This window comes from Entelurus aequoreus, linkage group LG09 (genome assembly GCF_033978785.1).
Source record: "Entelurus aequoreus isolate RoL-2023_Sb linkage group LG09, RoL_Eaeq_v1.1, whole genome shotgun sequence".
Classification (NCBI taxonomy): Eukaryota; Metazoa; Chordata; class Actinopteri; order Syngnathiformes; family Syngnathidae; genus Entelurus; species Entelurus aequoreus.
Window position 1 is genome coordinate 42,580,998 of NC_084739.1, and position 16,770 is coordinate 42,597,767.

General features: G+C 39.4%; 1 protein-coding gene across 2 annotated transcripts in view; it reads right to left on the reverse strand.

Moving 5' to 3' along the window:
* Positions 1-16,041, reverse strand: part of LOC133657447 (inositol polyphosphate-5-phosphatase A-like) — a 441,346-nt gene extending 425,305 nt beyond the window's left edge. For both annotated transcript variants that reach the window (XM_062058790.1, XM_062058791.1), the window contains exon 1: positions 15,556-16,041. In XM_062058790.1, the coding sequence (XP_061914774.1) occupies positions 15,556-15,633 (78 nt within the window). In that variant the 5' untranslated portion in view covers positions 15,634-16,041. The remainder of the gene's footprint in view (positions 1-15,555) is intronic.
* Positions 16,042-16,770: the final 729 nt, after the last annotated feature.

Sequence of the window (16,770 nt, forward strand, 5' to 3'; positions counted from 1 at the left end):
TTCCATATTGTGTCTCAAAGATCAGGACCTCACGTGACACTTCAGCAGCAGACCTACATTTAGAATTCGAGACCACAAAGACTTCATTCAACTGCAACTCGAGGGGTACCAACACAGGAAGCAATGAACAGAACCATACCGTCTCTATGACTGGTAAGGAGTAAGAACACAAACAAACATTCTTATGGACAATTTGACGCAGCCTGTTCAAAGTGGGGGGGAGAAAAATCCATGAGATATCCTAAGCTGGAGAGGAGGGATATTTATAAACCAGAGAGAGAGAGCTCTTTCCTTTTGTCACAAAAGGGAACACTGCTAACAACATTGAAAGTGACACTTAGAGTTTAAAGTATTTGAGAAACATAACTGTCCACCCTGATTTAGTGCAATTAGGATATCAAGCCACGGGTTGAAAAAGCAACAGATCGTAGTACAAATATGGATTCCCTTACATATCGTTGATTGTGGCACACCGTCACGGCAAAATAAAAGTCCCCACACCTTTAATTTTTTATTTTTTTTTACAAATTTAAGCAATATATTGTATGAATGTGTTTATAATATATAGTCTATTATTTAGGCACTATTGACTATAATTAGTTTGAAAAACATCTCAAATATCAAACAAATGTTCCTCTATGCTTTATATTACCAAAAGTGCATCTGAATGGCCTGTCAGCATAAGCACTTCAGCTGGTCGCACATCTGAGTTGGCACTCGGCAAAAGTAAGGTGAGAGAAAAAGTTCAGTAGAAAAGTATTTCAAGTTAACTAATGCACTTCTTGTTCAAGCCTATGAAAACCTAACCTGACTCTCACCAGATCCTTCTAGTTCGCTGAGCTCCACACAAGGATCTGGGACTTCTCAATAGGAGATGTATTTCAAAAGTCGGGGCTTTGTAAAAAAATCATTGTATGTGATTGGATGAACCACGTGTCTGTTATCTTGAATGACGTGCTACTTCAACCACTTACATCCAAATCAACCTGTGACGCTGATGAGAGCGACGCTGGGAAATCCAAAACAAAACAGCCGACATATTGGATAACGACAGAGCGAAAAGTTAGAGAACTTTTACTGAAACAAGGCAGCAATGTCAGTAGACGATCGATGTCGCAAAACAGTTGCAATAGCAGAATCAATGTCAGCACACGTCTACCCGCTGTATGCCGCCATTGTTGTTTGAATCAAACAGTCGCTTCGGCGCTACGTCACATCTATGAAATCCCGCCCGGCAATCCCGTTTGGTTCATTATTTTTGGCTATCTTGAAGGAGTTTGCATTGCCCTCGAGCCCAGATCCTTGTGTGGAGCTCAGCGAACCACAAGAATCTGGCGAGAGTTTAATGAAAACTACCCTAACTTTGACATTGCTATCGACAGTAACGTCTAACTTTACGCCGTGTGTGTCTTCAAACCTCCAGTTTGACATTTGTGTGGTGTTTGCATGTTATCGCCGTGCGTGTATGGTTTTTCACCAGGTACACATTCCAAAATATCCATGTTAGGTTAATTGGAGATTCTAAAAAAAATGTGCATAGGTACAAATAAGAGTTTGTATGATTGTTTGTCTATTTACTGTATGTGCCCTGCGTGACTTTGGCCCTGTTAATATTCATTACACTGTCTATGAGCTGGTCCATTATACGTTAGCATTAAGCTAGCAGCATTAGAGCCAAGTATTGCTTATTTTCAGTTCATTCCAAAGTCCAAACTGTATTATTATCAATCATCAATCAATCAATGTTTATTTATATAGCCCTAAATCACAAGTTTGTCAAAGGGCTGCACAAGCCACAACGACGTCCTCGGTACAGAGCCCACATACGGGGAAGGAAAAACTCACCCCAGTGGGATGTCGGTGAATGACTATGAGAAACCTTGGAGAGGACCGCATATGTGGGTAACCCCCCCCCTCTAGGGGAGACCGAAAGCAATGGATGTCGAGTGGGTCTGACATAATATTGTGAAAGTCCAGTCCAGTAATTTAACATGATTCCTACATGTATGTGTACTTCGTCTGTATATAGGTGGGTTGCAATCACGTGGCCTAGAGGCACTTCTAGGTTTCAGGCGATGGTCTGGAGCCCCATTAGGTTGCTGTTTAGTTACCGAAATCAGTGCAGATTTGGGCATATTTTGAAAGGTTTTAAGGCAAACGTATAAGCGATCGTGAAATAAATATTTAAAATGGGATGGAGTGGATTTTTATACTCTTAAAAAAAAAAAGTTTTTGTAAAGATTTGAACCATTTATCATTACAAAGATGGCATGCTTGCTACGACTTCACCTCCTTTGATACTTCCAGTATTTAGAGAAGAAAAAAAATGGGAGGCACATCATGCTTTTACGTCTGGAAGGATCCTAAAACCAAGCATTAATCTATGCATCGCTAAGTAACATATTTGATTGACATAAGTGTCGTGCTGTTGTGATTGTGTCCCTAATGAGAAAAAAGATAAGTTTGTTTGCAGTTGATTGACTGCTACTAATATTAGTCTCATCTACAATTCATGTCTGCAGTTGTTTTTATGGTGTGAAGTTAAAATTGTGTCTCATTATTTAGCTATAGATGTCACTGTTGTTCAGCAATGTTTGCTCGTGATATCAAGATTTAGTATATGCTATGAGCCTGCGAGATTTATTCAACAAATCTACTTTATTAATACTAATAGGGATATTTCTTGATGCTAACAAATATCACCAAACATGCAATAATGTTTGGTTCGCCTCCCTAGGGAGGTGTTTAGGGCACGTCCGACCGGTAGGAGGCCACGGGGAAGACCCAGGACACGTTGGGAAGACTACCGTAGTTTCCGGACTATAAGCCGCACCTGACTATAAGCCGCACCAGCTAAATTTAGGGGAAAATACAGATTGCTCCATATATAAGCCGCACCCGACTATAAACCGCAGGGTTTTGATGTGTAATTACCGTAGTATATAGGGGTTCCTGCTACCACGGAGGGGATTGTCGGGACAGAGATGACTGTTTGGGAACGCAAAGCGTCCCATTTATTAACAATAAATCTTTCAATCATTCAATCAAACTTTCACATCTTTGACATGGCGAACAGCATTCATGCAGAGTACAAATAATACAACGGTGCAAAGTAATACAAAGTGCTCGCCTGTATGTTATCAAAATAACCAGCCTACCGGTATATGAAAAGTCAGTCTTTAATCATTGTGTCATCGTCTTCCTCCTGCGTACTAAAACCACCGAAATCCTCTTCGTCGGTGTCGGAGAAGAACAGGCCGTAAATAAGCCGCACCCTTGTATAAGCCGCAGGGACCAGAACGAGGGGGAAAAGTAGCGGCTTATAGTCCGGAAATTACGGTATGTCTCCCGGCTGGCCTGGGAACGCTTCGGGATCCCCCGGGAAGAGCTGGACGAAGTGGCTGCTTAGGCTGCTGCCCCCGCGACCCGACCTCGGATAAGCGGAAGAAGATGGATGGATGGATGGATGGATGCCATAATGTGGTCATTGGTGTCGAATACAGCACTTAGCTTTTTTGCACAACAACTACTTAAGCTCTTAGCTTCTATTATGAAAATCGAGAAAGAAAATATGGTGAATTGGAACCACAATCACAATATTTATTAGTATGATATAACATGACATTAGTTTGTTTGCACAAGCAGGTCTTCGTATTTATATTTAGGCATAGCAACCACAAAAGAACAAAAACGAATGTGATTTCTTGTCCTTTTCTTTTCGTTTAGTTCTGCAATCAAACACTAGTACCGGTAATACAGTACAGAATAAACTCGATTGCATCACAAAAAGTTTTTCAAACAAATAAAATGTTCAAACAGACATATTACAAATTGATCGCTGCAGACACAAACATGATACGATTGTATTCCACCGCAATATACAGTACATATACACTAGGGTTGTACGGTATACCGGTACTAATAAAGTACCACGGTAAACGGTACTGTACTGCCTTTGAAAAATACGGGTATTTTTGTCATCCACATGCTGCCGTGCTGCAGTGACGTTGCTGAGCCAAGGAGCATGTTGACTGTGTCAGCATGCACAAGCAGAAACAGTGAGGAGAGGAAAACTGAAAAATAAAGGCAATTCTACTAGTTAATAAAGAGGGTGTGTGAAGCACAATGTGGAGGTATTTGTGCATCAAAACTATTGATCAAGGTGACAAACAAGGAAGCTCCATGCTGCAAGCAGTGCTTAAAAACATGCCTTCCCAAAAAGTGGCAAGACCACCTGCGCCTCAAACTTAGGTGAACATTAAAATAACAATGAACCCATTCTGCACAAGGAGTTTAAAGGTAATGTAAATAACCAGCTCCCATGCTGTGCACATTCAGATACGTTGACGCGCACACAGCTGCTTGGCTTGATGCCAAATATCAGCGGAGTCTAAACCGCCTACGTAGCGCAAACTAATGTAAATGAAATGACTGAGTTGAATTACAAATTCCTACAATTTGTTCTTTATTTTGAACAATTTGTGTTTTACCTGCTACATGTTCTGTGTACTTTTAGATATAGTCTTGATTTTAGTATTTACCATTGATGTTATTTGTCTTGAAGCACAGACCAAGAGTGGCAATAATAATTACAGAGCATTTATTAAAATGTCCAGGTTTTACCCTAAAAGTAATTAAATAAAGCACGCCGGAACGGCATTTTTATTACCGCCACACCTTGAAAATATGGGCTTTTTTTTTTGTAGTTGAAAACAAATTAAAGTAATATAATAATTGTAGCCCCCAGAAGAAATCACAAATCAAAAAGTCTGATGCTATTTTTAGATTTTATTACCAATCTTATGATAACAAACAACAGCACAAGTCCAACAGGTTTTACCTCCAATAAAACACTTTTGTCTCCTTGAGTCTTCGCTTGCCCGCCGGACACACAACAACGCTTTCATTTCATTAATTTATTTTTTTCATTTATTTATTTATTTCAGGCAATGACATAAAAAAGTACAAAGTTGACAAAACATAATAATATAAATTAATATAGTGCAAAAAGTAATGTATAGTATGTAATGCATGATTGTCCAGTTTTGCTTGAAAGGGAGTGGGAAGAAGATAACTTATTTAACGTTGTATCGTATGCATGTTCGAAATAAACTGAAATTGAACTGAACTGAACTAGAGCAACAGCGTGAAGCAAGTGTGACGTCATGTTCGCTTCAGCCTCTTTAGTCGAGGGACAGAAGTAGAGTCTCTAAACACAAGTACATTCTATGATAACACCAGAAGAAGATGCTGGATTTGTTGCTAGTTTGATTAAAAAAAAGTCATTAAAAGTCAGTAAACACTTGAAAAAAATCTCAACAAAGTACCTTGTACAAAAAGCAGCAACAATTGAAAATATAGCAAAACGATAAAAAATGTATATTTTCCTACTCATTCATGAAAACAGATTTGTTTTAAATGTATGAATACATGTTTTGAGCCTTTTTAAAGAAAATCATATCATCATAGCAAATTATGCAAATTACTTGATGACGTCCATCTGACCCCGCCCATGAACACGCCCCCACCACCACAGGTATCTTGACATTGAGGGGAAATCCTGCATACATATACACGTGCACACTGTTAACGCACTTTTTGTTTCTTTTTACGCATTGAAATCAGAAAGGACGAGCATTTCTGGAAGTCCGCGTGTCCCCAGGATGCTTTTTTTTTTTTTTTTTACCAACCGTGCCTTCTCTTGGTCATGTTACATGTTTTTTTTTTATCGATTATCGCTTTCCGCCTGTGTTTTGTTTTGTTTATATATATCAAATTTCCGTCCTCGTTTATTGCGTTTTTATTGGTTGACTTCAAAGTAATGAACTTTCCGGTACAATTTCTTAAATTTTGATTCGCCGAAAGTTTTATCAATCATAAACACTGCATTTGCGGTATCAGCACTCCCGCATGTTACTGTTTTTGTCATGGCGAGCAATAAACCCAAGAAGCGAAGCTTCAACGAAAAGTGGCCTCAGGAGCCACTTTTCAGCAAATGGCTCACTTATGAAGATGGAAAAATGTTTTGCACGCTATGTAAACGGGATAATAAAAAGAACACCTTTACGACCGGGTGCACTGATTTTCAAAGATCCAGCCTCACCAAGAAACATCATGTTACACCTTTCCTGCTTGTTGCCTCTCAGACCGTGGTCAAGGAGCGCAGGAGAGACGTTCCCTCCAGGGCCAAGGTATTGCTGGGGGTAACACCCTCCACTTTACCCAGCAGTGGGTCCCTACAGTTCCGCTCTTTGGTCGGAATGACGAGGTCGTCGATTTCATGATGTTCGAGTGTGTCAAAATGCACACACAGCGCATACAAGCAAATAACATTGTGGAGAGGAAGAATGGCAAAAAAACTACAATTCTACTGGTTCATAAAGAGGGTGCGTTAAGCGCAATATTTGGGCATCAAGACTAACGACAAGGGTGACGCTTTATACAAGGAGGCGCCGCGCTGCCAGTGCTGCTTTAAAACATGCCTTGCCAGATGTCCCGATTCGTATTACCACCTTCAGAGTTTCCCCTAAACTTCTAAGATACCTGTGGCGGTGGGGGCATGGTTATGGCCGGGGTCACATGGACGTCATTGAGTTTTTTATATACAGTATATATATTAAGGCTGTCAAACTAATAAAGTATTTAATAGCGATATCGCATTGTGTTCATAGTTAACTCAAAATTAATCGCGATTAATCGCAGATATACATAATTTTTCATCAATAATAAGTGTACCCTAGACCAGTGTTTTTCAACCACTGTGCCGCGGCACACTAGTGTGCCGTGAGATACAGTCTGGTGTGCCGTGGGAGATGATCTAATTTCAACTATTTGGGGTAAAAAAGTAATTATAGTCTGCAAATGATGTGTTGTTGTTGAGTGTCGGTGCTGTCTAGAGCTCGGCAGAGTAACCGTGTAATACTCTCCCATATCAGTAGGTGGCAGCCGGTAGCTAATTGCTTTGTAGATGTCGGAAACAGCGGGAGGCAGCGTGCAGGTAAAAAGGTATCTAATGCTTAAACCAAAAATAAACAAAAGGTGAGTGCCCCTAAGAAAAGGTATTGAAGCTTAGGGAAGGCTATGCAGAACGAAACTTAAACTGAACTGGCTACAAAAGTAAACAAAAACAGAATGCTGGACGACAGCAAAGACTTACTGTGGAGCAGAGACGGCGTCCACAAATGTACATCCGAACATGACATGACAATCGACAATGTCCCCACAAAGAAGGATAAACACAACTGAAATATTCTTGATTGCTAAAACAAAGTAGATGCGGGAAATAGCGCTCAAAGGAAGACATGAAACTGCTACAGGAAAATACCAAAAAAAAGAGAAAAAGCTACCAAAATAGGAGCGCAAGACAAGAAGTAAAACACTACACACAGGAAAACAGCAAAAAAAGTCCAAATAAGTTAGGGCGTGATGTGACAGGTGGTGACAGTACAGCTACTTTGAGACAAGAGCTATAGTGATGCATGCTTGGTTATGGTTTAAAGTCCATTCATCCATTTTCTACCGCTTATTCCCTTCGGGGTCGCGGGGGGGCGCTGGAGCCTATCTCAGCTACAATCGGGCGGAAGGCGGGGTACACCCTGGACAAGTCGCCACCTCATCGCAGGGCCAACACAGATAGAGAGACAACATTCACACTCACATTCACACACTAGGGCCAATTTTAGTGTTGTCAATCAACCTATCCCCAACAGTTGCGACAACGACTTTTTACTGTCAACTGAGTTTCTTTTTTTAGTGATTTCTGCTGGTGGTGTGCCTCTGGATTTTTTCAACACAAAAAATGTGCCTTGGCTCAAAAAAGGTTGAAAAACACTGCTCTAGACAGATCATTTTCAAGTTTTAACACTATTAACAGGCAATTAATTTGCTTTAATTAAATGTATTTTAAACTGTATGATTTTTTAAACAGCTCATCACAAAAAGGACAAAAATGATTTAATAATTGTTTTTTAAATGCCTACTGTGTGTTGGTGTCTTGCCAGATTTTGGATTTTGTAGAAATACAGAATTGTTTTCCTGCTTTAGGAGAACTTGCATTCAGAGGAGGAGTTACTTTTCCATGTTTAAAAAACAGTTTCACTTATACTGTAAATACCACAAAATGTGGATTGTTATGATCATGCTTTGATTGTCGAAGATGTTTGGTAATATCCATCCATCTATTTTCTATCGCTTGTCCCTTTTGGAGTCTCAGGGGGGCTGGAGCCTATACCAGCTGTAATCCGTGATATTTCTACCTGAATAAATGCTTCAGATATTATGTACATTACATGTTGTACAAGTTAATGGTATTCATATTTCTGCATGAAAATGTTTGAACCTTCCCTATTCATTAATAGAATGTAATATTCAGCCTGCTAATCATTCCGTAATTGAGGACTCGACCAGAACATGTTTTAAGAGAATTTACACATATTCCTCAACTGATGTACTCACATTTCTTTAGGTGCAAATATCATAGAATAACATTACAAAACATCTCTGACAAATAGGGATGGGTACCTTTCACATTTAAATCGATACGGTACTCCTGGTACCTGGGAATCGATATCGGTACTTAACGGTACCAATTTTTGGTACTTTAGTGTGTGTAAGAATGAAATCTTAAAATGTTTAAATGTAAAATATGTATTCATCTTTATCGATCGATCATCAAATATATCAAAACAATATCCTATTATTTGTATAGTAACATGTTTGCAATTGTTTTGCACATTTCTTCAATATAAAAACACTAAACTACAACACTGCAGTGTTATTTTCTTAGTATTGCACAAAATAAAAGCTGGCTCCATGTATTCCTTTCTTTTTCCATCTGGAAAATATGTGGATGGAGGCAAGTAAGGCCATTATGTTAAAAACGAATAAGGATGGTGTAAAAATTCAGATCAATTGTTTGTTTTTTTTTAAAGTATTTTAAAAGCAAAAAGTTTACATTATCATAACAAAGTATAGTACAAGGAACCGAGCTGATTATAACTATCGCAAGGTAAAACGCAAAGCTAATGTATTCTTTCTTATATTTTACCTGGAGCAGACGTAGAAGATGATGATGTCGCTGTTATCATCACCCAATGTTTACGCGATTTCTTCCCCCGTGTTGTTGGCTGCAGCCGAGTCGCTACAGGTGCCAAATGCAGGAGTTGCAGCCATACATCTAACTTGGCTGCACTCTTCAGCCATGAGAAAAATATTGTGTTTAACCCTGGGCTTCCTTAGATTGGAAGTATTCCCGCCACTTGCCTTGATTTTTACATCACAAATACTGCAGCGAGCATAATCTGCATCAGCATCACATTTGGAAAAGATGAGCAGCACTTTAGAGCTTTTTCTATTAGGCATGGTTGGGTGTTTTTCATGAAACATTGATGGGTTGCAAGATTACCAAGAGTATGTCTGCTTCGAAATCACCGGTTTTCCTCTCAAGTCTAGCAACTACCCGCCACTCGCAAGTGCCAATTCAAACAATCGTGACGTCACGCCCTACCCGGGTCGTCAATCGCTGCCCGGTAGTATCAGCTGGTTTCGGTCGGTGCCAAAAAAGTACCGCATCCGGTGCCCATCCTTTTTGACAAAGCATGATCGTAGTGTAAGACATTTTTATTTTGTAAATGTAGTTCAACCGGATGTATAGCGTAGCGCTTTTATTTTGAAGCCGGAAAAGTGATTGGTTTGAGAAAGTCTCTTGACATGTTTTGATGTCGGATCGACTGTTTGCAATAAAAAAAATTGTCTCGTTTCGACTTCCTGCCGAAGGTCTTTCATTTCTGTTGAGCTTTTATGTCATCTTACATACTAAATCAGTCACAGTAACAATCTAAATGTTATGTTATCACTGCACCTTAATCGTAATCTGAACACTGAAGTAAAGCACCACCCGCCGAACGACGCACGCAGCAGGCATTTGCTGCAGGGATGTTGACTCTTCTCACAGCAAAAAAAAAGAGTCCTTTCTTGTCGGGAGAACAACTTGCTTTGGCTTTAAATCTGATATTTCCATGTGACTTTCCTTTGTCCAATTCTGCTTGCTTGTGGCTCATGCACAACAAGTGTACTGCAGCCATCAAGGGACAGAAATGGAGTCTCTAAACATGAGTATATTTTATAATAACACCAGAAAAAGATGCTAGATTTGTTGGTAGTCGTTTATAATTAAAAAATAAATTAAAAGTCTATAGACTCTAGAGAAAGTCTCAAAGTACATTGTACAATAAGCAGCCACAATTGAAAATATGGTAAAAAGATATAAAAAATAAATGTTAATACTAATTAATAATAACTGATTAGTTTTAAAATGTATGTAAACATGTTTTGAGCCTTTTTAAAGAAAATCATATAATCATAGCATATATTGCAAATTGTGTGATGACGTCAAGGTGACCACTCTCCTAACCACGCCCCCACCGCCACAGGTATCTTGGCAATCTAAGGGAAACCCTGTTATCGATATATCGATTAATCGTTGCGGAATAATTTGATTTGCATTATTTCTCGGGATGTATGGTAACATCAGTGGCCAACAATTATTGACCGATAATGGCAATTATGACATCACTTTGATAATAAAAAATAAAATAAAAACGAGAAAATTAGCAGATTATAATATAGGTTTATAATCTTTGTGTTTGTCACTAGTCTCGCTGTTGTGGCTTCTGCTGCTGCATGACTCCTCAATTTCTCACCCTCCCTACAGTGTGGTTGCATATTTGTATAGTCATGATACTGCACGCGCTGTTTCTTGTGTACAAAAAAAGCATCATAGTGCAACAGTTACTGGTGTGGGCTTTTTTTTCGTTGGCTTTCTTTACGGTGTCAGAAGAATACATTTCAATTGAAGTTTGCAAAATTTGTTCTGCAAAAATTCCACCGGGAGGGAAAAAGACAAACTTTAACACAACAAATTTGATGAGTTACTTTAAAACTCACAATCAGGAAGATTTATAGAAGCTGTAAAAAGCTGCTTGTGCTGCTAAGCCAAGCAAGACCTGGCGTTAATATTGGCGGCTGCAGCAAAGGTTAAGTCAGAGGACTGATGGAAAAGTGTTTGATAAAGAGGCAACCTTTGACAGAAAATAGCTTGGGGGGACAGCACTTGTCATCTAAATGACTATTTTTTTATGTTTAAATTTGTGGTTCAACTGGTGGTACAGGTAAATTGTAAGTTACTTTTTATGATTTTTTTTTGTGTGGAATAAATGCACTTTATTATTTGAACCCTGATTTTTTTATGTTCTACAATTGAATGTCGTCTTTCTAAGAGACAAGCAATTATTGCATTATTTCACTACTGTCAGGAAAAAATATACTGTAATTCCTGACTGTAAACCGCTACTTATTTCCTACACTTTTGAACCATGTGGCTAATAAAACGGTGCAGCTAATTCATAGATTTTTCTTTGCGGACAGCCATAATACAAACAGTTAAAAAAAACAAGCAAATACACTGAAAAGGTGTTTTATTGTTTGTGCTATCGCGCCGTCTTTTGGACGAGTTCGCACTTTTAGCGCTTTCAACAGGAAGTAGAAGTGCCGTTGGGTCTTCTCGTCGTCCATAGCGGTTCTATTCATATGGATATTTCTTTTATCATTCCAAGCAACGTTTGTAAGTTTTACAGTATAACTAAAACAATTCTTAATTACTAAATTGTCCCATTTGTGATGTCTGCAGGAGTGTTTTCATGCATATTTGTACTTGCTATTGTAATGTAATGACGCTAGTGTCATTAGCATTAGCTAATATGCTAACACATTTACGAGTGTCTGTGTTAGTATTAATATTAACATACAACAATATATTTTTTTTTTTTTTTTCAGTTTCACAAATTCCTCAGTAAACTCACCAAGACGTCACCATGGACTTATTTAGTCTGTTCAGCTGATTGGAGAGCTAGCTTCCGCAGCAAGTGGGTCCATGATGATGACTTCTGTTTTGTTTGATCACCCGTTTTACTGCTGTGTTACAGGCACCGTTTGGAAACAATTAAGGTATTTAAATAAACATTTACAGTTTTTTTCTGTGTAAAAAAGTCATTTCGGAACGTATATATCTGCAGCTTTTAGATCGTTTTTTGTACGATTTGAACAACTATTAAAATCGGAAACCAACAGAAAGCTGCATCCCTTACATGTTCTGTTTTTGGCCCTTGGTGGAAAAGGTTTGCACACCCCTTTGCTATACATTTTATTCTTAAATTTAGCAACTGCTGATCAGTCCTAAAAACTTACCTATAAGTGTGTAAAAAAATGGGATTCAGTATTTGTTGAAAGTCACGTATAGCAGTGGAAAAAAACAGCAAGAGCGCTCTGTAACACAGCAGAAACACTCTCTGTTTTCCAAAATAGAATACCTTTCTCCACCCACCAATACGTAACAGTACAGTATGCTTAAAATAGTGATGAAAAAATTAAATCACTCGTTGAAGCGGTTGTCGCACAGCATTTTGTATAATAGGAGTTTGTGTAAATCTACATGTACGTAAGATTAAGTTAAAAAACATAGCAACATCACATTTGTGAAGAAGAAGAACTTTCTATTTTCAGTAAGATAATCGAAATAGGAGTGTGGATGCAAGAACACAACACAGAATAAAAGTAAAGATTTCTCATTGACATTTTGAGATCATTAATGTTGAGTTAACCACATGTATATGCCAGACTCTCTATCTCAGCTTACAAGAGAGAAAGCCAAAGAACAAGCAAAACACACAGTACATATGATTTAACACTCCGAAATAATAAAATAATAAAAGGGGGTCATATTGTGATTTATTTTTTTCTACATTCAAAACACTTCCTTGTAGTTTTTAGCGCTTCCATATTGTGTCTACTGACAGATATAAGTTCGAAGTATACGCTACCAAGTATTAGAAATGGCAAAAGCGGAGGATGCATGTGCATGTATGAGCAAGTCTGCCCCACAACAAGAGGATGAAGAAAAAGAAGGAGCTTATTGACTACAGCCAACCTAAGGGGGGTGCTGAGGAATTTTGGACCCCCCTGCCCAAACCATGCCCTAAAAAATCATGATTTCACTCAACATTCATCCATCCATTTTCTACCGCATGGGTAAAGTTAGCTATGGCAGGTGGTGCAAGCGGAGCCGTGCGAGTGGTAATACGAGAGAGAGAAAGTGGCAATCTGGTAAAAAATGGAGGAAGAATAATTAATTCCCAAGAAAAACAGCACGGGGTCCATCGTCTGGCAGTGGTTTGTTGTGTTAAAGCGGAAAGATGTTGAACAGACAACCGTAATATGTAAAGTATGCGGCAAAAGCGTTGCTACAAAAGTAGCAGCACTACTCATTTGTAGCATCATTTGAAAAGTCACCCACTAGAGAATGAAGAGTGCTTAAAACTCTGCATGTCAACATCTCCGGCCAGTGCCACAGCCAACTAAATGCCGAAGCAACCAGCACTGACCCAATTGAGCCTAGCGTCTTCCATTTCCACATCAACACTGTATGAAACAAATGGTCAAAAACAGGAGATAACGTCCGCAGTAACCTACCACTATTTGATTTCCTATTATGCAGCTCATTTTTATTTGACAGTTATTGAAATATCGTGTGTGACATCATGCACAAAAGTGCACTTTATTTGTTTTTAACTATTGTAGTGGCGTTCTGTACAAAAAGTGCATTTTAATTTAGTTTTGTTATGTCATCTTAGTGACATCATGCACAAAAGTGCACTAATAGCTTGTTTTAAAATGTCACTGACAATCTTTCACTTTCTGTTTTGAAATGACATGAATGTTTGTGCCACTGCTTAATAACTGTTTAATAAACACAGTTTCGGTAAATTGACTTAGTTGTGATTTCCCTCTCTGCATGAAAGTTTAAAATGAGCATATATTAATGCAGTATGAACAAGAATGTTTTAATGTAGACACATAGAATCATCATACTGGTGTGATTATATGCATCAAGTGTTCATTCAAGGCTAAGGCAAAATATCGAGATATATATCGTGTATCGTGACATGGCCTAAAAATATTGAGATATTAATAAAAGGCCATATCGCCCAGCCCTATTTCACAGCACCAATATTACACAATAATCTTTTTAAGAATTTTTTTTTAAACGTGTAAACATTTCTAATGCAGTCCTAGAGGGTAAAAAAAAGTTGGGATACCCAAAGCCTTACTATAAATATGCAAGTCTTTGCTGACTTTATCTGTTTATATTTACCTTACCACTTCAGAAGTATTCTTCTTTCGAGGATCTAAATGTCAAGACACCCTGCAATCAACACCTTGTTTCACTTGTACTTCACAGTACTTGGTAGCACCTCCAAATCCCTCAAATCTAGACTCCAAACATCCCAGAACAAGCTAGTCAGGTTACTTCTAGACCTCCACTCCAGATCACACCTACCCACTTCTCCAAAGTGGGCTGGCTCAGGGTGGAGGACAGAGTAAAAGAACTTGCACTCAGCCTAGTCTATAAAATCCGCTACACCTCCCTGATACCGAAGTACTTGTCAAACTACTTCCTTAACGTAAATGACCGCCATAATCACAACACCAGGAGGAGCTCCACTAACCACGTTAAACCCAGATTCCGATCTAACAAAGGTCTCAAACTCATTCTCTTTCTAAGCCACATCAATGTGGAATGCGCTCCCAACAGGTGTAAAACAAAGGGCATCTCTATCCTCCTTCAAAACCGCAATAAAAGTACACCTCCAGGCAACTTCAACCCTAAACTAACACCCTCCCCGGATTGTTAATAATCAAATGTAAATACTTTTTCTTATGCCTTCTGATCTCTCTCTCTCTATGTCCACTACTTGCTGTACATATCCTACCAAGTCAGACCTACACTGTTTCAATATCCATTTCTCTGTTCTCAATTGTTGATGACTGATGATAACAACCAAACCTAACACCCCTCCACACCCCGGATTGTAAATAATGTAAATATTTCAATGTATATACCCTGATGATTATCTTGTGTGATGACTGTATTATGATGATAGTATATATCTGATAGTATATATCTGTATCATGAATCAATTTAAGTGGACCCCGACTTAAACAAGTTGAAAAACTTATTCGGGTGTTACCATTTAGTGGTCAATTGTACGGAATATGTACTGTACTGTGCAATCTACTAATAAAAGTCTCAACCAATCAAAAAAACCACAGCATGGAATGCCTGTGCAAGTTAGGTGTGCTATGATAACAAGGATACCAAGGAGTTGGTATGGCAAAGTTCCTCCAATCGCTTGAATAAACCTGAGTTTGGGCCGATCACAGGAGCTCAAACCAAAGATCACACTTCATAATTAATACAGAGCAGACACAATAAAGTGGGTCATAGCGACAACAGAAGATGAACTATAGCGTGTTTACGTTCACTGTCACAACCTCGCGTGTTTATGCGCGAGACTGTTGCCGTTTAGGCTACCCCGCGCGACTTGAAACGCGGGAGTCGTGACAAGCTGACCCGTTCTCGGAATAACACGTCGGGGGGGAGAAACGTCAAAGTAGCGTCGACAGGGACCGTGAAGAGAAGGCGCCAACGGAGGAACTCACATCCTCGAACAGGGATCCAACGTTGGCGGTCACCAGCAGTATTCCCGTGCCTGGCGCGGCTGTCAGCTTCTCAGCCATTCTCTCTCTCGCAGGTGAGTGGAGGACTTGGACGGCGAAGTTCCCAGGTGAGAAGCAGGGGAGGAATAAAACCAGCGGCTGTCTCGCACAACTGCCTTAAAACACGGGGAATTTGTGAGTGAAGCCGGGGCTGCAGCTCGGCTGGAGCATATTTTTCAGCAGGAGCCGAGTGTGCTCTGCAGTGCAGTCAGTACAAGGTCCGCTGGCGACGGTGGTTAGCGTGCTGCTTCCTGCGCTACTTTCCCGCCTCCATCGCCAAACTTTCCGATTTTAATCCACGGCCAGCGCCAATGGGTTCTGGTTCATGTCAGCCACGGAGCGCAGTCTTGCTTGGAACAGTGTAAAAGTGTCCCTCGTGAAGCAGGACTCCAACCACGACCATTGCCTTCAGTGTTCGGAGGCGATAGGCTGGAGTCCCGCACTGCTGTGACGTCACTGTGCCAATGAGAAACCCGGGGCTCTCTTAAAGGAGCAGCGCCTAGTAAACGCGGCTATTCCCTGTCTAATGCAAATAGGTCTACTCGTCCAAAGTGCAGCCCGGGGGCCATTTGCGGCCCGCAGCTGATTGTTTACCGGCCCGCCACACATTCTGGAAATACTGTTGTAAAAATAAAAAAGAACATTAAAAAAAGAGGAATGAGGTGAAATCTAACGGGGAAAAGTTGCAATGTTGACACAAAGCTGCCATGCAGGCTGTTTTTTTTTTCTTTTGTCTTTCTTCATTTTTCTTTTTTTTGCCATTGCTCAAAAAAAAAAAAAAATGACAAAAAATCCATGTTATAATGAATTATTTTCAGGGCTCCAATTACTTCAAATATTTCACTTTAAAATGTTTTATGTGGTAAATATTGCATATATTGTGTAGTAGCCATATAAAAACATCAAAGTTTTCTTTGACAAAAGCACACAAAACAAACAAAATAATAGTTCCAGCATAAAATCGACAGATATATCTGAAGTTGATCTCGTAACTTAAGTGTTGAAAGTAAAAGAAAAACCTAATAAAAATGTATCACTTTATCATACTTGCCAACCCTCCCGTTTTTACCGGGAGACTCCCGGTATTCAGCGCCTCTCCCGATAACCTCCCGGCAGAAATTTTCTCCCGACAAACTCCCGGTATTCAGCCGGAGCTGG